The 23,208-nt window shown below is 30.2% G+C and overlaps 4 protein-coding genes and 1 non-coding gene across 5 annotated transcripts; all 5 read right to left on the bottom strand.

Annotated features, from left to right (window-relative positions):
• Positions 1-377: 377 nt before the first annotated feature.
• On the bottom strand, positions 378-4,195 carry LOC101500066 (uncharacterized). The gene is made up of 9 exons (XM_004490836.4): positions 3,943-4,195; positions 3,653-3,772; positions 2,972-3,254; positions 2,250-2,649; positions 1,813-1,912; positions 1,637-1,696; positions 1,439-1,522; positions 1,118-1,225; positions 378-989 (listed from the first exon to the last, which is right to left on the bottom strand). Exons 1-9 carry the CDS (start codon positions 4,009-4,011, stop codon positions 681-683), a joined length of 1,533 nt encoding a protein of 510 aa, XP_004490893.2. The 5' UTR covers positions 4,012-4,195; the 3' UTR covers positions 378-680.
• A 265-nt stretch (positions 4,196-4,460) lies between these two features.
• Positions 4,461-4,532, bottom strand: TRNAK-UUU (transfer RNA lysine (anticodon UUU)). Its single transcript has one exon. It is a non-coding gene; the product is annotated as a tRNA-Lys (tRNA).
• A 5,651-nt stretch (positions 4,533-10,183) lies between these two features.
• On the bottom strand, positions 10,184-11,787 carry LOC101500397 (16 kDa phloem protein 1-like). Its single transcript, XM_004490837.4, has 5 exons — positions 11,584-11,787; positions 11,232-11,300; positions 10,927-11,065; positions 10,684-10,819; positions 10,184-10,550 (listed from the first exon to the last, which is right to left on the bottom strand). The coding sequence occupies exons 1-5, from the start codon at positions 11,648-11,650 to the stop codon at positions 10,485-10,487; spliced, it is 477 nt and encodes a 158-aa protein (XP_004490894.1). The 5' UTR covers positions 11,651-11,787; the 3' UTR covers positions 10,184-10,484.
• A 3,855-nt stretch (positions 11,788-15,642) lies between these two features.
• On the bottom strand, positions 15,643-18,411 carry LOC101500709 (16 kDa phloem protein 1-like). Its single transcript, XM_004490839.4, has 5 exons — positions 17,767-18,411; positions 17,417-17,482; positions 16,893-17,031; positions 16,242-16,377; positions 15,643-15,905 (listed from the first exon to the last, which is right to left on the bottom strand). The coding sequence occupies exons 1-5, from the start codon at positions 17,831-17,833 to the stop codon at positions 15,849-15,851; spliced, it is 465 nt and encodes a 154-aa protein (XP_004490896.1). The 5' UTR covers positions 17,834-18,411; the 3' UTR covers positions 15,643-15,848.
• Positions 18,412-18,821: 410 nt separating this feature from the next.
• LOC101501245 (serine/arginine-rich SC35-like splicing factor SCL30A) lies at positions 18,822-23,137 on the bottom strand. The gene is made up of 8 exons (XM_004490840.4): positions 22,998-23,137; positions 22,592-22,868; positions 20,756-20,923; positions 20,568-20,608; positions 19,664-19,742; positions 19,402-19,587; positions 19,187-19,308; positions 18,822-19,114 (listed from the first exon to the last, which is right to left on the bottom strand). Exons 2-7 carry the CDS (start codon positions 22,852-22,854, stop codon positions 19,188-19,190), a joined length of 858 nt encoding a protein of 285 aa, XP_004490897.1. The 5' UTR covers positions 22,855-22,868; positions 22,998-23,137; the 3' UTR covers positions 18,822-19,114; position 19,187.
• Between the last annotated feature and the right edge of the window lie 71 nt (positions 23,138-23,208).

Genomic DNA, 23,208 nt, shown 5'->3' on the forward strand with positions numbered 1-23,208 from the left:
AAGTAGAAGACAAGGGATATTACTTGGTTATCTTTATTTCTATACTGTGCTGCAATAAAGGAAGTTTTCAAATATTTATTAGTTTGGATATAACTAATGGACGTCTAAACTAATTATGGAGGACGCCATATGAACTCCTTAATGACGACAAAAATTAATTATCTTAAAAAGTTCATACTCAATAAGCCATGAAATGATGGCAAAATACACAAGTCTTGTTTTTCAGTAAGATTACTTTAGCTTGTGAAATATGCAGACCTTGTGATTGTAAAACTGACTTTGTTATACAATATTATAGTAGTCATCCTTCTTGAGCCAACGGACAAAATGTATTCACCTTCAGCATGGTAATACATTATATTTAAAGAATTTAAATCATTGCCAATATAATCTTTTTATTTACGTGTATCTAACGGCATCTTGTGATTAAGACACTTGTAGATGTGTTTTAGAAACTAATACAACAAAGAAGCATTATAAAGTAATGTGATTTGATTGGACATGTGTGAAATAGTTATGGGTGGGTTGGCTGTCCTTATGGTCCCTCAATACCTTAGGTATCAATGGATTGTTTAATACATTGTAATGCTCTATCAATCGGACAAATAGAATAACTACATTTTTTTGCTTTTAGTGTTTCAGTGAATATTGAAAAAACACCATTTTATATACTACATAAATTAAATGGGTAGGATATAGCGGAATTCAGATTCATATGGCTGAATTTCCACCATTTTAGACATGGGATATTTTGTTTCCCGTATTAGGCACTCCATCATAGCTCTTTTCAATGACCCTGAGCGTGGCAATTGGCTATATATCCATTCCACTAGCGATTCCATCTCATCTGCAAAATCGTGCATGTGCCACTGCAAAAGTTTAGGCACAATTATCTTTCTCTTGTTTGTTATACCAACTGAAGCTTCCAAGTACTCAACTTTGGCTCTCCCTAATTGGTTTACAACTTCTTCTGAAGTGTACACCCTTAACTGCCACAACAAACACCTGGTGTTATTTTCGTTTTTTCATCCACTAAAAAGTGGTCAACTAAATTCCTTGACAGAGATTAGTGATCAGCTATGCCGACTAATATTTTGCAACAGAGCAATAGACTTACAGCTGGTGAGGACCAAGTGCCTCGGCAGAGAGCAAACGTAACATTGGGTTCTGGATACCCCACACCATAAGCATGCCTCAGTAGGACTTCCTTCTCGTCCACAGGACCCTAAACATTTTTAATGAACTTTATAGTTAGTTGGTTTATGTAAATAATGCATACATCCCAACACAAGAAACACAAAGAAGGACAGTACACACTAGTCTTACGTGGATGCATTGGTTCTCATGTTGTGCACATGATATTTTTTGAATAAATTCAAAATTGTGAATGTTAAGAATATTATTTTTAGTTGTAGTGATATAAGAATATGTTACATACATGTTTTGATTCACATGGATGTCGAAGAATAAAGTGTTCAATAGCCAAAGCATTCAGTACTATCCCTCCTACATTCATTGCAGCCTGAGTCAATGCATAGCTACATAGTTAATATTAGCACAATCACAAAAAAAAGAGTCTCTTTATTATCATAACTACATAGTTAACATTGCTCCATTACCATCCACTCACATATACCTTGTTCATAAGAGACAACAATTTATCTTGTGTAGAAGGAAGACCATGATCCAAAAATGCCTGTAATTACATAAAAAATATAAAAAGGTTTCTAAGATTCATCGTGTCTATCATTACATAGATATGAGATGCTATGTAATTTCTTGTTAATGAAGACTTGAAATGCCTTACAGTACATTCATTATGCAGGCATTGTATATGTTGATCCAGAATGCCAACTTTTGCTTGTAGCTCAAGAAACTTAAATCGACATCACATAGTTTATGCATCAAGATCCTAAAAAAGTGAGGGATAGATAAGAATAAGATATGCATACATACTGTCAAAGAAAGACTGTATAACATGTAGACAATGTCTTGATTGACTTATTTAATTTTATCTGTCAATATAAATAGTTGAAAGAATGTCTAAGAGAGTTTATGAAAACAATTTATGATATGATATCTTTATATTCTGTTTTCAACTTATTTTCACAAGCTCTCCATGATAATTTACGAAAACAATTTGACTTTATTTTATTTTTGTTATAGAAATAACTTATACATAAACATTTAATTAAACTGGTTATTCAAATAAGGCTTAATTGGTTAGCTACTAAAAGCTAAAAATCAACCTCAATTTTCTGAATGCCGGCAAACAGTGTGAAAAGAATTCAGTGTGTAATGAGCTCCTAGTAATTTGGATGAAATTGTTATAAGGTCCTACATCTCTTGCTGTGCAATCTAAATCTGCTGATGTGCCATATGGGTCAAGACAAGAGGCATTGCCATTTGAAAGGAATGAATGTGTCTTGCAGTTGGATGAATTCTTTGAGATGAAGGTAGTGGATTTCATGCACGAAAGAGTGAGTCTTGGAACAATTGTTTCTGATTCCTTGATGTTCAATGATGCCTGGTTCAATTCTAGGAAAATTCCAATTAGACATTTAAGAAGTTCCTCTGACAATTCATTCGGTTTCTCAATGGCATTTTGTCTTGGTGTTTTTCCTGTTTTTCTTCTTGGCACTTCATATTCTGTTTAAGACATCCAAAATCACACGGTGAGAAGAATTCGTGTATTATGCAAAAATATTTTAATTTTTTATTTTTTAAAATTTATGTTAATTTTACTTGCTAATAAAGAGATAGAAGACTCTTGAAGTGAACTACTACTTGTATTGTCTAATATAATGAAAATGTCAAAAAAAATATTTATATTATTTCTGAAGTAACATTATATTTCATCTTGTATCCATCACAATGATTCACTTCGAACAAGAGTCTCTTATCTTTTTATTAGCAAACTAAAACGAATAATTAAAAAAAATACAAAGCTTGGTACATGTCATGTATTTACCTTGTGATCTTCTTGGGGTGGAAATTAAGCTATGGATATCCAATGAAGAACCTAAAGAAGCCCTTCTATCTACTGATTTTTTTCCTTTAGAGTACAGTTCATAGTTGTGTGCAATTGATCCTTGGAACTGGTTACATAGTTTAAGTTGTCTTCTATGGTGTATTTTCCAATCTTTGGTCTCTTTTCTCTCATTGTACAATCTAAGTTTTAGTTCCTTAACTTTACTTTCTAGCAAACTGATCTCTTCCTCTACTAATGCCAATTCTTCAAGAAGCTCATAAACCTACAATATCTTATATACGTAAAAAGTAGTCCAATGTATTATATCATTTTAAAATAAATATTATATACTTTTGTCTAAGTTATGGATTTGCTTATTACTCCCTCTTATGGATTTTTGCTTAATTGTCATACCAGATAATTTCATACAAATTTTAAAAAAATTATAAATGACATGAAGAAAAATATAATTTTATCAAATTAATCTTATTAACTAATGATATTTTCACATTATCATAAAAATGTAAAGTGAGAATAATAACTTGAGATTAATAAACATAACATTAATTAGATGATACAATTGAAAAAAAAAACCTTAAAATTAAAAACGACATTTTTTTAGAGACAGTTTTTTGTTGTTGAAAATGTGACAATTATTATCGGAGAGAAAAAATACTGAACCTTATGCGGAAACATAGAAGGAATGTGTGAGAGAGAGCAAACAGCTCCATGCAATGATGCACAAAGTAAGACCCTATTGAGTGTCTCTTCACCCTTCAACTGTGCTTGCAATTGAACAACCTATGAGAACATATATGAAATAAAGGAGAGCTACATTAATCAAAAAAGGGTTCAAACTTGAAATAGAACTTTGAGGTTTCTAATATCTCTTCTCTTTTGGCTTTCTATGAATGGTCAGAAAACACAACCAACCCAAATGAGAGATGCTATATATTCAAGAACTTACTCACCTCTTTCTCAAGGTCTTGTCTATTTTGAGGTTCTTGTCTTTTCTCCATGAGATAATCTTCGAATTTCATTGCCTTTGTGAAAATAAAAACAAATAGCCCTTTGACTTTAAATTTATTTATTTTTTATGTAACGAAGTTGGTCACGGTCAAAGGGTTCTTATATATAATAACTGTTAGTAGGTGCCATTAAATTAAAGTATATAGTTAGTTAGGTACAAAATTAGAGGGGATGAACATGCTTTAGAGAGGACCCTTTATATTTAATGGATTTGAGGAAAAAATAAAAAGTTTGGAATGACTGTGTGAATTTATAATGAGAATATGCGGTGGATTGGAATGAGTTTTGGGTTAAATTTTTTGTGTGCATGGAATTCATATGAACCTTTTTTAACTATAAGGTTGAATTAAATGTTAGAGGTGGTGACATTAATGCCATCAATGTCGTGAAGCTCATGAATTAATAGGTAGAGTTTACAAAAGAATTTTTATGTGAACAAAAATAAATTTTCATCAATATTCGCCGTCTGTGGGGATCGAACCCACGACCACGTGGTTAAAAGCCACGCGCTCTACCACTGAGCTAAGACGGCTTTTTTGTTATTGTTTCTCATAATAACTTTGAAATATAATAATAAGAAAATCAACTTTTTCCACAACATCGAATCAAAGACTTTGATAAGCATCGAATGAAGGATCTTGACATATAAGATGGTTTACGTTTTTGTGTTGATTATTCCCAACCATTTGTTAGTTACTTATCTCAACCACCATATATTTTGATGAAAATTCTAAATGTTGTGAAACTTGAAAAATGAGTGGTGTAATTCATGGAATTGAGTTTAGACACTTGAAGGAGTTTGAGTTGGAGGTCTAAGTTCAATTCGATTCTTAATTATTAATATAATATACTAATAACTAACATTGTTTAATTTTTTTTTATATAAATGTAATATGAGTGTGGTTGTATTAAAAAAAAAACAAATTGTTTTATTTCGTACAATACAATATTTTAATGTAGGATAATAATAAGAATTGAAATAATGAGAATAATTTCATATGGCAATTTGATAGTACAACGAGTTAATGAATTTATCTTTTTGTTCAATCTTGCTAAAAAGAATATATGAACTAATGAATCAACATGTTACATAATGAAAATTTCAAATATTCTAGAATTACTTTTCAATTTACATTTTAATTTCATATATTGGCCCTTCATGCTAATCTATGGTAGATAGTAAATGCTTTCTTTCCATCCTCCTATGTCTCCTTCAATAAATTTGTATCCCACCTTCGAAAGAATTACAACAAAAACAAAATCAACCAAACAAGACACATACAGTTTTCATTGTCGTTAGCTTATAGTGACATGCCTTAACATTTTTTTTTGTTCATTTGCATTATAATCTAGCAGAGCATGCAATTTGTATGCTTACTAAAATTTACTCCATTTACTATATATTGTTTGAAAAGTAATTGTATACAAATCAATAAATCTGTTACCTTTTTTCGGGTGAAAATAATAGCAACATAAACTTCTCCACGATAAGATTGATTTGCACTAAACACTCTATATTTGAGAGGTGGTAGCTTAGCTACTCCATTCTCCATCCCTTTGGCTAATAAATCATTAACAATATTCGAATACAACAGTGCAGTTTTGTTAAAAACTCCATTTTCAACTTTGATTATGCATGTCTAGTATATGAAAACCCTTTCAAGGTGCATACTAAGTTGAAAGGTTATTTTGTGCATTTGAAACTTAAATGCTATGTGTTATTTGTTAATTTCAGTTGGTGACCCTTTACAATTATTGTGGAAATCTGGGATTTGCTCTCAGATGAGAACTAGGATCGTCCTACTGGTTAGTCCCCTGGAGATGGGAAGGTAGTTGGACACACCTGACTGGAGTTGTGTCCGGAGGTTTTGTGCGGGAAATGGGGAGACCACACGGGTTGTATAACTTTTTTGTAGTATGATCAGATTAGATGGTTGTATAGGGATTAATTGTCTTTCTTTTGGGAATGTATTTACTTTATTTTAGAAGACTGTACCTATACCTCATTTTGTCAGCTTGACTTTTATTTTGATGGGTCCATTACAACTTTTGGTGTGACGTGGGGAAGTTAAAATTCTTGGGGCAATGCTTTTGTATACGTGTCTGCCGAGAATACCCCAGGGGTATGAGCTATGTCTGATAGGCCACATAGCCCCGGTGTATTTTGATGTTTAAATACTTTGGATTTTTATTACAAAAACTATTCTGCTGTTTTTAAATATTGTTGACTGTCGTCGTTGTCTTACGACTTAAATATTCATCCAAAAGTATTTCTTCCTAATTTCCGAAATTTGATTTTAGTTTTGTTTTAAAAAAAAAACGGGCTGTTACATTTTCCCATTCATTGTAGAATTTGAAAAGGCAAAATCCAAAAATTGTTTTACTCCATTTAAGAACTCTTTTGAGTTCAATGGTTTGTCAATCCAACTCTTATCAATCATAGTTGGATGAATCTGTTTTCATATTTAAATAAAATTATTAAGGCATTTAAGGTATCAAATAAGAATATAAAGAAATTAAATTTTACTATTATACAATCATAAATCTGCCAACAAGAAAAATATTAGAAATTTTTAAGGTATACAATCATAAATTATTAAGGCATTTAATGTATACAATCATAAATTATTAATCATAAATTATTAAGGCATTTAAGGTATACAATCATAAATTATTAAAGCATTTAAGGTATCCAATTTTTTTTCAAGAAGCTTGCCAACAATAGAAAACCTGCCAACAAGCGCGCAATAACTGGGAATCCTTTTTTTTACACCTAAGGCCAACTTAAATTAACCAAACCGTGAGCAGTAAGCAGCAGATCTCCCCTTATTGATTGAATTTTTTATGGTGGCCGCCTGTGAATTCTTTCAAGGCAAGGGGCCTTGGAAGACCGAACCCACGAATGTGGCAAAATATGGACTATAAGCTTATTGAAAGACTAGAAGACTAGAAACCTATCAACAATTCGATTTTGTTTCACAAGTCATAAAATTTCTCTATAATTTGAGTATTTATTTTCATAGTTACATTAATTATGAAAAATATATATTGTTGAAATATTTATTAATTATTTTGTTAATTTTCATATATTATCATGCTTTGGTATGAATAGAAAACACAAAATTCTCCAACTACCACAATAAAAAAAATCACTATAAACTCAACAATCCCCAACTCTAAAAACAAAATCACAAAATTATTCAACTACCACAATAAAAAGGCACACCCTAAAAAACATAATCACCAAATAAGTTTGTAAAAAACAGAACTTGAAGATAAAAAACAGAACCTGAAGAAGGAGATGAAAAGAGCAAGTCTTTATTTGTTGGCATCAGCTGCCAAAAGTTAAACTTAAAAAATTCAAAACAAAAATTAAACGTATTAGATGCAAAGAAGAAGCTCCAAGAAGGTCGCACATTCACTGCAAATTTAAAGATTTACTTTACTTACAATGTCGTACGGTGACGTAAGTGTGAAAGGTAGGGTCGAAAGGGTCGAAATTGTGGTGTAGAAGTGAAACGGTGGTCAAAACGGCACGATGGTGAAACAATGATACGGTGTTGAAACGGTGATGAAACAAAACAGGCCATCTGAAAAAAGAAAAAAAAGAGCGAATTGAGAGCGTTATTGTTGAGTCTGGAGTTTTAGGGGTTTAGATGGAAAAGAGGGAATCTGAAGAAAAAAAAGAGCGAATTGAGAAACGAGGGAAAATGAAAACGAGCGAAAATGGGAAATAAGGAAGCACACTTATTATAATGTTAGCCACGTTCATATCCGTAACAAATTTTTTAAATTACCTACAGTCATCGTGATCATGGCTAATTAACCGTGGCTAATCGCCGGTTTTCTTGTAGTGGTAGATAAACTCCGTAAATTTATTGATTAGGTAATTTAAGTAATCAATTAGGTGATAAGAAAATCCAAAATTATTATGAGTGGTGATTTGTAAGCTATATCAAAGACAATTTAGATTGGATTATGAGTCTTTCATTTGACCTAACATTATATTATATCAATTTTTAAATCCAAACCCCATCTTTAACTCAATGATCTACAAATTCAATAAAGACAAAACAAATGAACAATAAAAATACAAAATTAAATTAATTCCAAGACAAATCACCAAACAGTAAAACATAATTTTTTTAGAACAAAATTACTCAACAAATAACTCATAATATGACTAGATAGTAACAAGTGACCAAAATTTTGAAGCAACGATTCACTACACATAAGTATTGTCTTACAAATTAATCAACAATTCACCAAAGTGTTATGAACACTAGAATATAAAGTGGAGTGTGACTGTGAGACTATACTTTATTTTTAGAGATAATGAACATGAATTTGTGAATGAAGATATTAATTAATAAGTATATGTTACCCTAGTTTGGTCCTTGTCTCCTTGTACAAAATCTATGTGTCGGGATGAATTAACAAGACATATTTTGTACACCCCTTATAATTTTTAATAAATTTGATGGTATTAATGATTTAAATAATGAATTAAGATGATAACTAATGGATTAATAAGATAATTAAATGACTAGGTTGACAATTAATATCTTAGACTAATGAGTGGATGAATTAAACATAACGTTTGATCGATTTGGAGTTAACAATAACTCATTAATTATAAAGTGTAGTATTAAGCGATTAGAGTATGAAACTAATGAATTAGGGGATGTATTAACTATTAAGAGAAGATAGTTAATCAATTAGGAGTTAACCAAAGACTAATAATAGTTTAAGTTAAAGATTAGTTGATTATGTTAATTTAGTAATCGATTAAAGAAAATAATAATCGATTAGGCAAGTTATGTAGTGGATTAGTTAAAATAGAATGATTTATTGATTATAGTAGCACTTAATAATGATAATTAGAAAAAACAAGCGACGATGAAGTCAGTTATTAATAAAATATAAGTGTAGTAAATTAGTAATTAATGGTAATTAGTTAGTTGACCGTAGATAATATCAATTATATAATTAGGATTAGTTTAAGAGTGATGATACTTATTGATAATTTTTCAAGTCGAATTGTAATTTAACTATTGATGTTTTTTATGATTACTTGTGACAATGACAATTATGGAATATGTTCCCTTAACAGATAAAAACTGAATTATGTTACCTATTATATTTATTATATTGTTGATAATGGATAAAATGACCTATATGTGGTTGTTGACTCATAAGTAACACATGTTGGAGATTGTGGCTGATAATATAGAAGTAAACGGTCAACCTTAAGAATTTGAATGATAAGAACATTTATTCCTAAAGGAATGTACATATCGCTAGGGTAATCTTGTTGAATATTTGTTAACCATGATATTTTTGGTTCGTTGAGTAATAGGTGATTTCTCTACTTGTTTTAATTGAAGTTAATTGAATGTATGTATTGAAATTAGTTGATGATATGTGTGCATGACATTTTAAATGTTGCACGACACATATATGTCTTTGGATTCTATTGTATGAAGAATAAATATATTTATATGCATAGTTAAGTATGATGATGCCATGGTTTAAAGTGATTTTTATGTGACTAAGTGTCCTACCATCATTATGATTACAGAGGAGTGCGTATTTTTTTGATGAACATGATATGTTTATGATTACAGAGGAGTGCGTATTATGCATGTCCTACCATCATTATATGGATAGCGATTCTCACCCATATAACCACCTCAAGTATACAACATTAGATGGAGTATCGAAGTTTTCACGATGTGACCGTGTGACATCTGAAATCTAAAAGTCTTTGAATTTTAGTTTGCATTAGTCTTTTGACATATGTCTTAAGTTTGTGGTTACTTGTAAAAAAAAATTTATTATAGATTTAAAATTGTATTAGATGACATATCCTAATAGTAATTTTCTTTTTCTTCTATAGATGAAATAATATAATTACCATAAGAAATTTACACGCAACTGCGATGTTTCAGATTCAAACATATAACATGATGTCCAATTTAACAATATCGACGTAAAAATAATAGTATTTTAAAAGTGTTATATAAATTTTTTATTATTCTATTTTTTTTATTTACATTTTTTGCCTCATATTTCATTACTAGAATAGATGGTATCACAATTAGCATCTCCAATAAAGAACAAACTTGGTTTACATTGTAAGTTCCTTATAATGAGAACAAATTGAAATGAGAGAAATTAAAGTGAGAACAAATGAATATGATTTTGATTGAATGGAAAATTAAAATAAAAAATAAAAAATACAAGCACCATAGAGGTTCCACATAACAAATGTTAATCAACTACCATATACAAGGGCTACTAACAATCACCTCTAACCACTTGTGATTATCACTTAACATTGTACGTTTTTGCCTTTAACCCTTGCTAAAAAAATAAAAGAATGAATATGCAATTCAAACTAATTCACATGTTATAAAATGAATATTCAAAATTTCAATACTACTTTCAATTGAACTTATTTCTATAAGCTAGTCATGCTAATCTAAGATAGATAGTAGCTACTTTGTTTCCATCCTCCTATGTCTTCTTCAATGAATCCATCTTCCACCTATGAATGAATTCCAATAAAGAACAAAATCAACAAAACATGAAACAAAAATTCCATCACCATAACTTTAACTATATGGTTACATTACATGCCTTTTACAAAATAAATAAATGTGAATATTATTGTTATATACCTTTGGAGTAAAAGTAATAGCAACATCAATTTCTCCACGATAAGATTGGTCAGCACGAACCACTCTATACTTGAGAGGTGGTAGCTTTGCCACTCCATTTTGCACACTTTCACCCAATAAATCCTTAACATAGATTCTGTTTAAAAAATAACCAATAATTTTTTAATCAACAAATTAACAAAAAAATGAGACTTGGTTAGGATTTTTATAGATGATAATGGTCATTGAAGTCATAAGTCTTACATGGCTTGTCCAATGAAGTCATCAGCAGAAAATGTGTCTTTATCCATTATTTTAAAAATGAGTTTATGTTTATCACTTGATCCATGCTTTTCAACTTTGAATACAAATTTCTCATCCCATACATGATTTCTCCCTCTACCTACACAAAGACACCATTTGAAATTAAAGTACATTTAATTAACAAGCATAGTGTATTTTACATGACAATTAACCTTATACCTTCACATTATTAAAATATCTTAATTGTTTTGTTTTTAAGAGCCATGAAAATTCAAATATGAAGTTGAATAAGCCATATAACTAACTTTTAGCAACATTGCTCCTCTTCTCTTGGCCTTCGTATTGTATCAAAACATATGGATCCTCCATTCCACCTATATAAAAAAATGATTAATAAATAAATAAAACCAAATCTTGTTAGAGAAAGACAAAAAAAAAAAAGAAAGGTGAATATCACATTAATTGGTCTTTGATATATTAGTTGTTAGTATATTAATAAACTCATGATTTGTTATATAATATTAATAATTGATATTTTATTTCAGAAAAAAGAGTATTACATATTACAACTCTAGTCCTAAGTAAATTATTTACTTTAAAAGGAGATAAATTCATCAAATAAAAATGAAGAAAAAGGGAAAATCATTTGCTATGTACCAAAGAAACAAGTGCTATTGAGGCCTTTTGCTTTCACAAGATGTACTTCCATCAACCCAATTGCCATGTCTTTGAGTCTACAAAAGTTGTTTTGTTTCTAATAATATGTTCCTAAAGATGAAGATTCAATTTCAGAAAATTCTTGTTCTTGTAATGTATAAGTATATGTTTTAGGCTTTAATTCGACCTTAATTAATAATTTTGAAATGAGTTGAACCATGTTTATATAGAGTCCTCTATATGATAGAATGAAGACTTGATATGGTATTGTACAAAAGTCAATGGAACGATGTGGTCAACTATCTCGATCAGTCTTGGTCTTTCCATTTCCAAAACCAAAATAAAGAATTGTCAATTTGCACTCATAAATAATTCAAAGACAAATTTAAATAAAGTTAACTAGGTAATCTTTAATTAATAAAAATTCAACTTGTGTATTAATTTTTACAACATGATTACTATAACTACTATTCTTTTAATAGTACAACGTACAAATCCACAATCATCTAAGAAATTTTATGTAATTTCAAACATAAATGAATGACTTGTTAAAACAATTTATTAATTGAGGCTGCTACTAAAATAGAAACTTACTTGCTCTACGCAGCCGCGGCGCTCTTTTTTAAATCTTACACATCTCTTCTTCTTCATCTATTAATTAGATGGGTGATTTATAATATTTTTTAGTTTTGAATTACTTTCTCTAAGTTATTTTATTATTTTATTTTATTTAAATAAGTAGTTTTTCACATAGTTTTATTTATTTTCTTTTTAATTTCGTTGTCTGAGTATGACGTTTGATTGGTTCTTCGTCAAAGTGTGACGCCGTTTGTTTTCTCGTTAAAGTACAATATTCACAGAGGCAAAAAACTCTTGTATTAATACCATATTTTAAGTAAAGAATTTATGGAGGCTATCATGAAACTCATCATTCTCATAGGTTTACATATGACATATTAACATGCGGTTTAATTGATCATGTCAAAGACTACACATAGTCGATATGAGCGAATACCAATAAATATTTTTTTTTTAAAGATGCATTGAATTAAAGACGGCGAATCTTGTATTCTTAACCATTAGTCATAGGTGTAAGAAATTAGTTTGGTTGTTCGGAATAATATTTTTAATATCTATATGTGTATTGTTGACATTTTTTTTTTTAATACTTTTTTTAATTAGATTTGATATCAAAATATGGTTGGAGAATATTCCGACTCATGATAATTTTGCTTGTACTATTTTTATTTTCATTTGAATGAAATTTATTTTTGTGTTAAAAAAAATACTAAAACAATTTATAATTATATAAAGTTGTTTGGATTTTAAAATAAGAGTGATAAAGAGGGGAGTAATGAAGGGGATTTACTCATATAAATTGATAATTTATTCTCACTTTTTTTTATTTGTAATTCGGAAGTTCGTTTTTTCCTTTCATTTGAAAAAAAAAATACATAAATCAAATAACTATTCAATTTTCACCTAACATATTACTAATATACAATATTTAAGTATTACTATTGATAAGTGTTAATTATTAGGTTGAATATTATGTTTTGATTTGAACTTCGGACCTCGCATTGTGTAAACAAGTTTCTGATAAAAAAAATTCTTTAGAATTTTTTACATATATTAAGAAAATTAATATAGTTTATTTAGTGTGTCAATTTTAAGTATAATTAATGTTTTAAAATACCCTTTTATATATAGATGCATTTAATTTTAGTTTTTCATCTTTTAATATACTTAATTAGAGTTCTTATGATGATTAAGATAAGAGATAAAATAAGATAATCAATTGTATCGTTTGTAATCCATTGTTTTGCAAGCCAACAAGATACATTTATTCAATTTATGTCGCAATATCATATCTTGTCTTTTTAGTGTAAATCTTATTTCGGTGAGAATTGAGTTAAAAACTGACAATTTTTTTGGAAAATGTTAACAAATGTTCTAATTAAGAACACTTGTTAAGAAATAAAAAATAAAAATATATTATTCTAAGTGTATTAAAACTTGTTACTCTAACTCAAAATTTTCAAACATAACTCTCTAAAAACGTAACTTTTAATATCATAATTTTTTAATTTTTGTGATTTAATTAATGACATATGAATAAAAAATGCATCTATATCATTTAAAATATGTTAAATTGTCAATTTTTAATTTAAAAAATCAAAAGCAAGATCAAATTTGTCGACTTTTAAAATAAGGGAAGTAATTTTGTAAATTAGGGAAAATAGAGGGACCAAAACTACAATTAAGCCAAAAATTTAAAATAAAAACAAAAACAAAAACATTAAGATTATAATTTAAAATATATTAAAATCGTAAAAAGTACAATATTAACTAAAAACTAAAAGTAGATTAAGTTATAAAATTAACAAAAACTAATTTTAAAATAGTATATGTAATTATGTGATAAATTATAAAAAAAAATATAATAAAATAGAACATTATTAAAAATTAAAAATCTATTTTACAGTTCATATTTGAAAATATAAATAATTGAAATAATTAAAATACATAAATAAATTTTAAATTTTTATATATAACTATCTTACATGGATAATTATGCCATTCTATCTACTTTATATTTATTATATGTTATAATTATGGATAATTATATTAGTTTAATGATAAGAGTTAAATATCATAATCTTAAAAGATTAAGTTCAAATTTCACATAAGGTGTAATAAAATGATCATTAATTTATAATGTCTATGTCATCCAAATTTTACGACGTATGCATCAAACTCATTAGATGATTAAAGTTAATAATGTCTATATCTGTTTTTGTTGTCACAGATTATGTCTTTATTCTATTCTCCTGTATCCGATTTTCTTATTTTACTAGTCCTTATCACATTTTTACAATCAAACAAACCATTAATTTTATTAATTAAAAATATATTTAAAAATAATAAATGTGTCTAATAATTTAAAATGATGATTATATTTAATGATTTATAATTCAATTAAGAGATAAATAAAATCTAGTTAAGATTTATCAACTAACTTCTAAAGTTTGATTCACCTGGACAATTCATTTTAAGCACAATAACTTGGTTTAGATTTTTACTTTTAAGATACGTATATAAATTAGACAAATACAGAGAGCACTTGCTAATGGCATAATTAATATAAAAATATTGTATTAAAAATTGTGTATTTAATTTGTTCTTTTCGATGTAACTTTTTTTATTCATAACAAATGTCCTAAAAGACTCTTGTTAAAAATGAATTATGGCATAGATTGTATTTCATAATTCATTGTTATAATGTATTATGGCATACATGTCCTAAAAGACTCCTAAGTAGACATGTATTAGGTCTCATTGTTACACACATAAAAGCTTTTTTTTTTTTTTTGTTTTGTTATTACACCTAAAGCAATTATGGCATAAACTATCCAAACATAATGAATTGGTGAAAATTAATTTTGCATTATTGTCTTCAAAAAGATACTTAATATTTAACTCAATTTTCACTAAAATCAATTGTCTCAAAAGTCAATTTCAAAATCTTAGCTTATCTATTTTGGTACTCTATCACTCGTATAAACAATATCAATCACTCGTATAAACAATATCAATGAGCTAAGAGAGTATGTACAAGTTTTGAAGATGTAATTTTAAACACTAATGATCTATTTTAATTTTTGAAAAAAATCGTGAGATCTTATTTAGTTTATTAAAAAAAAAAATTAGTCTTTGAGAAATTTAAATCGTGACAATTTAATCTCTATTTTTTTTATACTTTGTTTGGTTAATGAAAGAAAAAATATAGTTAAAAGAACAGAAAAATAGAAAATAAATGTCCTTAAGAAAAAATTATATATGATAAAATGAATACAAATAAATTTTTTGTTACAATCAATAAAAATTATAAAATATAAAAAAGTAAACAGAATAAATATATAAAATTATATTATATTTTTAAAAAAATCTCTAAATTAATCGTTGTTATTGAACACCAAAATCATTTGTTTTTATTATAATCTGTAACAAATGGATCCTTATTCCTTAAAATATTTCAATGTAATCAAAAGACCAAAATTCCAAGTAATGCTCATATGATTAACTCATTGTGTGATTACAAATTGTATGGTGAAACTCATTAACAACTATCTCAATTAATTGCAAGTTCTTTCATCACTTAAATCCCATTAGCAGAAATTTCAAATTCTATGCACATTCAAATGTGTATAAAGAAAATACTTTTAACTTGTCTTCATCTTCCATTCCAAATCCTACACCTGATGCTAATAGTCACTACTATCCTTCCATCCTCCAATGTCATCATCATTATATTCATCTTCCTGTGGTTAATTCCAATAACAACATTAAAGAAAATACTAACATGACCATATACTACATATTACTATAGCATTGTGTCAAATTTATCATTGTGCTTCATAACTAGAAATCTTTTGATATTTGTGAAATCAAAGTCACATTCTATGCAATTGTTTGCATAACAAGAAATATGAGCATTTTTACAATATAAGCTTCGGTAATTTCTGCTGACTAACTCGGGGCACACACCTTGTATTTTTAATAATGGCGTTACAATAAATACATTGAAGATCTAGGAAGCTGTATAGTCTAAGAATATTAACAGAGTTACTTAATTCTAACAACTTCAAAATGGTTACCTTCCGACTGAAAGTTATACCAACTTCGATTTCACCGTAATAAGAATTGTCAGCTCGAACCACACTATACTTTCGAGGACGAAGCTCGGCTGATCCATTCTCTACTCCTTCCTCCAATAAATCCTTTACATAGATTCTGGATACAGAAAAAAGAATTATCCTTTATCAATTATCAGAACAACAAATAAAAAGTACCACTATGCTATATGATCTTATTCTCATGAGAGTAAATTCCTACTCATTTTGTATCTTTTGTCACCCTTATTTGTTGGATATAAAGGAATTACACTGCTTAATTAAATCCATAGCAAAGAAGTTAATATGAAATTTTTAGTAACTATCATTTTAAACTTAAGATATGTTTGAATTGACTTATTTGAGTCTGTCTACGATTATGTGAGATTCTTTAAAAGAGTTTATGGTAACAACTTATAACATGTTCATAAGTTATTTCCGTAAACTCTCATAATAACTTATGAAAATAATTTATAAGTTATGTGAAAAAAATTCAATTTTATTTTAGTTTTTGTTATTGAAAATACCTTATACATACATGAAGTACTTAATAAGTTATTTATTCAAACAGGATAGTAAATCAGAGAAATCGGTCATCATTGATGCAATTAATTAATGAAGTAATTAAAGTCTTACATGGCTTGGCCAACAAAGTCATCTGAAGAAAATACATCCTTGTCCATGATTTTAAGGGTGAGCTTGTAATTGTCACCTGATCCAGGGTATTCCACTCTGAATACAAATTTCTCATTCCATACAGGACTGCTACCCCCCTCTGCATCATTCAATACATCAAGCAACTAAAAATCATATTATAGCAACAATTTTCTTTTAAAGTTTATGAGATGTCAGTTCAATAGTAAGAACATACACAGACGCCAATTGTAAAAACACGTATACAAACGTTTGATACGGCACTAACACCGACAAAGTAGACACTAGTAATAATTTGAAAAAAATTAAAGTGATTGAATTTAGTAATGTGTCAGTTTCGGGTTTGGGTTGACCATCGAATCGTGAACTAGATTAGCTAATCTAACCACTTGTAAAACAAAATCAAAGAAATGTTAATATGAATAAATGACATGTGAAAAACCCTACCAATTGTGACAATTGTTGATATGAACTTTGTGAGAGAATGAGGAAAATGACTAACTAACCATGAACTACGCCGCTCTTGCACTCTTGACGTTTGTATTGTAACAAAACATATGGATCCATGCGAGCTACCAACAAACAAAACATAATCAAAAACAAAACCTTGTTGGAATGATTCAAAAGATAGAAGAATCATAAAAGTTGCAGTAATATATATATATATATATATATATATATATATATATATATATATAAGATTTCAGATCAGAATAGAAACCAGGAATTGAATATAAAACAAAAATCCCATTTTTAGAATAAAAAAAGTTATAAATCTGAGAAAAAACATGGGATGCAAAGATAAAATTGGAGAGGGAAACAGAAAATTGAAGAGGTTATAATGTTGTTTATGTACCAAAGATATCAGTCTGTTGAAGTCCCTTTGCTTTGACGAGAAGCACTTCCATAAACCCAATTGTCATCTCTCTCACTTTGTGATGCTATTCTCAACGGTGGAGATGAATTGAAGATTCCTTAGTTTGGTTTGGTTTGTATAAAATAGAAAGAAGAAAATAAAAGTTGAATGTGAATATACATCATCAGCATCCCATAATATAATTAATGCAGACGTGGTTAACTAGAAGATTTGACAAAGACAAAGCCACCTTAAAAGAAAGAGAGTGAATGTGAAACCGAAAATAAGTCTAATAAAAACAAAACAAAAAAAGAAATAGTGGTTGCTAGCCACGTTAGAAAGTCTTCAACGGTTATTCCACGTTTTCCTTTTTCTGAACAATCTCTTGCTTCATTTGTGTTAGCTGAATATTATTACAAGGAAAACTTGCTATCTCTGATTCAAATTGCTTTTATACTTAGCTGACGTTTATTACAAGTCCATCTTGTGCTTATATTCTCAATCACTTGCTACTTTTTGGTGAATTAATTTTTACCCTCAAATTTAGCTAGAAGTGGTATTTTTGAAAAAATAGTTTAAAAATAAAAATATAGAACATAAGGTGAAACTGTGTGAAGGTGGCAAATTATGTCATAGAAAAGTTGAAAGCAACTTTTATTTTCATAGACAGCTAGAAAACCATCTAAGTTTATGGGAATACAAAATACCCACTTTTTATATATTTTTTACCAAATATGAAAATGGAACAATCTCAACTTCTCAGACTAGCTAACATCAATGAAATGTCTTTGTTGCTAAAACTGTTGAACTTGATATGACCATTATTGATAGCAGCCATCAAAAAAGTGTTCAGCAACTCCAGTTTGGTTTCACTATTAAAGACGTTCTCAGTTCAACATTATTGTCTTTTTCAAAAAAATTATAGTTGGTTGCTGAAAATTAAACACTAGCTCAGGTCAAAATGGCGTTTGTACCACATGCTAGCATTATCGTATATGCTTTTACACAATCCCTCCACAATTGTACGCGTGCAACATAACTGAATGAAATGAAGATATCAAAAGCACCTAAAACATTCATTCCAACATTTTCAAACTAAACACTTTGTTCATACAACTGCAGCAATGAAAAATAAAAGCTCAAATCCTCCACAATTCATCAGTCTGGTTAAAGTTTCACTACATAAGTTCAGAAGTCCAAAAAGCCCCACTTCAGTAACAAGCTTAAAGATTATACATCATAATACGCAAACTATTAAGCAGACTACAGATTTTTGTAAGAGTCTTGATAAATTAAAGGAATTATACATAAGCCCAGTAGCACATTGCAAACAAACCAGCAGTGCAACCTGCATGATGAAAACCATCAAAACAGATTCAAAACAAAGTAGGAGCTGATATTCTAATGAATAAAATCTTACCTCATCTTCCACGTCTAGGTGACAAATCGGCAGATCTTGATCTAGATCCAGGAGGTGATCTAGATGTTCTTGGGGGTGACTTCCACTGGCCTCGATCAGCCTCAGATTTGTACACAGATTTCCTTTTCACAGAATAAAGTATGAACATACAACCCAAGAGAGGGGAAACTGGCACATTCAAGTTAAGAAGCTAAAGAGAAAATAGATGGACTCACTCAGCATATCCATTGCTTGGATTCTCATCAGCACCATTGCCATAAGCTGGAGAATACGACCTGCGTTTATGATCCCCATCTCGCTCCACAATAGGACTTCTAGGTGATCTAGGGCGCTCTGCATGCCTTCTAGGGGAAACAGAGTAGTCACCTTGCCGTCTTGGGGGAGGGGAGAAGGACCTGGACCTGGCATATATCAATTCAAAAACCATGACTTTGTGCTTCAGTTAACTACAAAATGAAGTTATTAGAAGAAACTTGCCTTGAGCGATAGCGATTTCTAGAACCAGAGTGATAAGGAGGAGATCTTGATCTGGAAATTGAGCGAGATCGAGAACGCCCTGATGGATTTGACACGATTAAAAACTTTTCAGTCACTAGTCTTGATTAAAAATGCAGAACAGTGCCGCTACCCAACGAATAACTAAGATTCAATCAATATAAACAATTTTACAAATATATGAAAACATCCAATGACAACTTGACTGTAACCAATGAACCCCCTAAACAAATTAGCAAATATCTGTATTCCTCATACGACAATCATTGATGAGATATATCACTCCAACAAAAATGAAGCTAACTAAATCAATTAATTAATTACTTAACTTTTCGAAACATAGAGAAAGGTTTCGTACAGGACCAGCAATCCTGATAATTGATATTATGATAACAAAACTCAAGGACACAGTCTAAATAGACTACAACCAAAACTATTTCCCACTCAAGAAATACATGGATATGGTATTTCTATAGAAAAAAGTATACTACTGTTTCTATATATCAGGATAAAAACAAAATAGGGGTTAAATCAACCAATTCTAATTCCGACTAAAATTAGGCATGGTCTAGACTTTGGACCAACATATGTAGCTTCTCTATGACTACAGTATCACGATAAAGTAGAAAAAAATTAAAGTAAAATTTCTTGAGCAACAAACAAACGGTTATCAAATTATCAATTCAGCATCCATATCATATACTATCATTCTATTCTCAAATTTACCCAACAAGGACAAAAGCTTGAATGTGGCAGAAGAACAATAAGCATTACAAGTGCAAGTGATGCATACATCTAACATAGAAAAATTATGATAGCATTAAAAGTGTGCTCTGCTTAGTATAGATTTCAAGGATTTGATGTAATTTTAAAAAAGTAATATTACCGTGATAGGAAGACCTTTGTCCTCCATAGCCTGCTGGTCCTCTGTAAAATACAAAAACAAAGCAAATATAGTCAAAGGAAAGTCTTTTTTGGTGGGCAATATTTAAATGGGATAAAGTAAAGCTAAAACACAGCATTGTAATCTGCTACATAAGGGCAGACAAAAAGCAGAGAAATCTAAAGAAATACCTGCTCCTACTAGTCCGATGCCGCATCTCTTCTGGCCTTTTTCTTGTCTCTGCAGCCACAACTACGGTTATTTCCCTTCCAGCAAATATTTGTCTGTTCATATGGTACTGCGCCTCGGAGGCATCATAAGAATCCACAAACTGCACGAATGCAAAGCCTCGAGGTTCTCTGTACGGGAAAAAACGGAGCTTCATTCTAACACAGCTAGAAAAATATTGGCAGATAAATAGTGTAGAATATGCTGATTAGGCAGACTTTGCATACCACAGTAACCACCTCAAATCACATTACATAGTATAGCTTTCTTTAGATAACCTATTAAGGGCTCTCTGAGACATGTACACAGCAGTGGATGCTGAATTTACTAAAGCAGTTAAAATCCAAAGCTTAGTTGTGACCATGCCTTTTCTTTACATTCAAGTAGTAAAGTGACTTGCAAAATTCTTCAACATTCTTGTTGTATTTATAAGCACTTGAATTCAAAGCTCCTCACAACCACAAACTAAAAAAAAACCTCCTCACGAAGTCTTCATCAATTGGACAACCAACCAACTTGCATGAAACTTGTATTCATTGAGTTGTGAAATTAAATAGTTTCCCTATCTTGGTATGAACATTAACACACTTGGAAACCAACATGTTGAAGAGTGTGTAGTTCTCTTCAAATGTGGGGCTTGGGCTTGTTTTAACTTCAATTTCAAACCAACATACCCCCTGACAAACCATTCAAAATCAATTCATAAAGCAAAAATCTAAAATATTGATTAACAAAAAAACTTTAGAAACAGTTTTAGTCCCTTATTTTTCCAAATTCACGATTTTGGTCCTAAAGTTCTATTTTTCACGAAGTTGGTCTCTGCACTTAAATTTTTTACATTTTTGGTCCCCTCACTTTTCGCCTTTGGTTCCTCAATTTTGAGGTTTTTCAGAACTTTGTCCCTCACAAGACGATTTTAACTTTCTACAGACCACGAGTTTCAAAAAACTTCAATACTGAGGACCAGAAAGTACAAATAAAATAATATCAAGACCAAATTGGCAAAGATGGCATGTGTGTGGCGACCAAATTCATGGAAACTAAATAGGAAACCAAAATTGTGAATTAACAAATAGGCGGACGGTGCATTTAATCCCAATAATTTAATCCATAATCAAGACAGAACAGACCAACCCAACCCAGAACTTTGACACCTTTAAACAATTACGCAATCAATCTAACTCACCAATCTGAAAAAACATAAACATGTAATAAAACAAAACACACAACACAACACAACACAGTGTGATAATTAGGAATAACTAAGCATTGTTGATCACAAAGCTAAGCTCACCCAGAGTAATAATCCTTTGGTATGTAGACATCACGAACAGGTCCAAATCGCTCGAACGGGACTCGAAGTTCATCAGGTCTACAATCTAGAGGAATGTTCCGAACCAAAAGGCTTCCATTGTTGCTTTCTCTGCGCCTACCTCCACCACCACCACCGCCACCGCCACCGCCACCGCCAGAAAGTACAAATAAAATAATATCAAGACCAAATTGGCAAAGATGGCATGTGTGTGGCGACCAAATTCATGGAAACTAAATAGGAAACCAAAATTGTGAATTAACAAATAGGCGGACGGTGCATTTAATCCCAATAATTTAATCCATAATCAAGACAGAACAGACCAACCCAACCCAGAACTTTGACACCTTTAAACAATTACGCAATCAATCTAACTCACCAATCTGAAAAAACATAAACATGTAATAAAACAAAACACACAACACAACACAACACAGTGTGATAATTAGGAATAACTAAGCATTGTTGATCACAAAGCTAAGCTCACCCAGAGTAATAATCCTTTGGTATGTAGACATCACGAACAGGTCCAAATCGCTCGAACGGGACTCGAAGTTCATCAGGTCTACAATCTAGAGGAATGTTCCGAACCAAAAGGCTTCCATTGTTGCTTTCTCTGCGCCTACCTCCACCACCACCACCGCCACCGCCACCGCCACCGCCACCACCACCGTAACCCCTCCTACTAGGTCCCCTTCCACCGTATCCTCTCCGTGGAGGACTGTAGTAACCTGGACTGTTCCTCCTCATTATTTACCCTAACCCTAATATCAAAATTAACAAACAATTGTTGCAAACTATCGTAAAATTGAATGCGTATAAGGTTGTTTGCAGCATGTAAAACAAAAACATTAGAATCGTGAAAAAGACTGTGAGATTAGGAATATTATTACCTTGATTGAGTGATCAGAGAGAAAGAAACTTCGTACGCAAAAGGAGAGAATAGAAAGTAAACAATCTGTTTTATTTTCTTCCTCGCGATCAACCTGTTTTAAACCCTAGACTAGATTTCGAGAGGCCAAACCAAACGCACCGTTTTAATTACTAAATAGTAAATACACTAGTTTTTGTCCTAACAATTTCAAATATCAAGGCCCTCATCAT

The sequence above is a fragment of the Cicer arietinum genome, chromosome 2 (genome assembly GCF_000331145.2).
Source record: "Cicer arietinum cultivar CDC Frontier isolate Library 1 chromosome 2, Cicar.CDCFrontier_v2.0, whole genome shotgun sequence".
NCBI lineage: Eukaryota > Viridiplantae > Streptophyta > Magnoliopsida > Fabales > Fabaceae > Cicer > Cicer arietinum.

Excerpts from the sequence above, each read along its gene's own strand:
- LOC101500397 (XM_004490837.4), bottom strand. The coding sequence starts at position 11,650 with ATGGCAATTGGGTTGATGGAAGTACATCTTGTGAAAGCAAAAGGCCTC. Across the intron at positions 11,066-11,231 it reads GAGGAGCAATGTTGCTAAAA|GTAGAGGGAGAAATCATGTA; the intron begins GTTAGTTATATG and ends GTCTTTGTGTAG. Across the intron at positions 10,820-10,926 it reads GACTTCATTGGACAAGCCAT|AATCTATGTTAAGGATTTAT; the intron begins GTAAGACTTATG and ends TTTTTTAAACAG.
- LOC101500709 (XM_004490839.4), bottom strand. The coding sequence starts at position 17,833 with ATGACAATTGGGTTTATGGAAGTGCTTCTCGTCAAAGCAAAGGGACTT. Across the intron at positions 17,483-17,766 it reads TCAACAGACTGATATCTTTG|CTCGCATGGATCCATATGTT; the intron begins GTACATAAACAA and ends GTTTGTTGGTAG. Across the intron at positions 15,906-16,241 it reads GTATAACTTTCAGTCGGAAG|GAAGATGAATATAATGATGA; the intron begins GTAACCATTTTG and ends AATTAACCACAG.
- LOC101500066 (XM_004490836.4), bottom strand. The coding sequence starts at position 4,011 with ATGAAATTCGAAGATTATCTCATGGAGAAAAGACAAGAACCTCAAAAT. Across the intron at positions 1,523-1,636 it reads TGTTGTCTCTTATGAACAAG|GCTGCAATGAATGTAGGAGG; the intron begins GTATATGTGAGT and ends GCATTGACTCAG. Across the intron at positions 1,226-1,438 it reads ATCCATGTGAATCAAAACAT|GGTCCTGTGGACGAGAAGGA; the intron begins GTATGTAACATA and ends AAAAATGTTTAG.
- LOC101501245 (XM_004490840.4), bottom strand. The coding sequence starts at position 22,854 with ATGAGGAGGAACAGTCCAGGTTACTACAGTCCTCCACGGAGAGGATAC. Across the intron at positions 20,609-20,755 it reads CATCGGACTAGTAGGAGCAG|AGGACCAGCAGGCTATGGAG; the intron begins GTATTTCTTTAG and ends TGTATTTTACAG. Across the intron at positions 19,309-19,401 it reads CCAAGCAATGGATATGCTGA|GAAATCTGTGTACAAATCTG; the intron begins GTGAGTCCATCT and ends TTCTGTGAAAAG.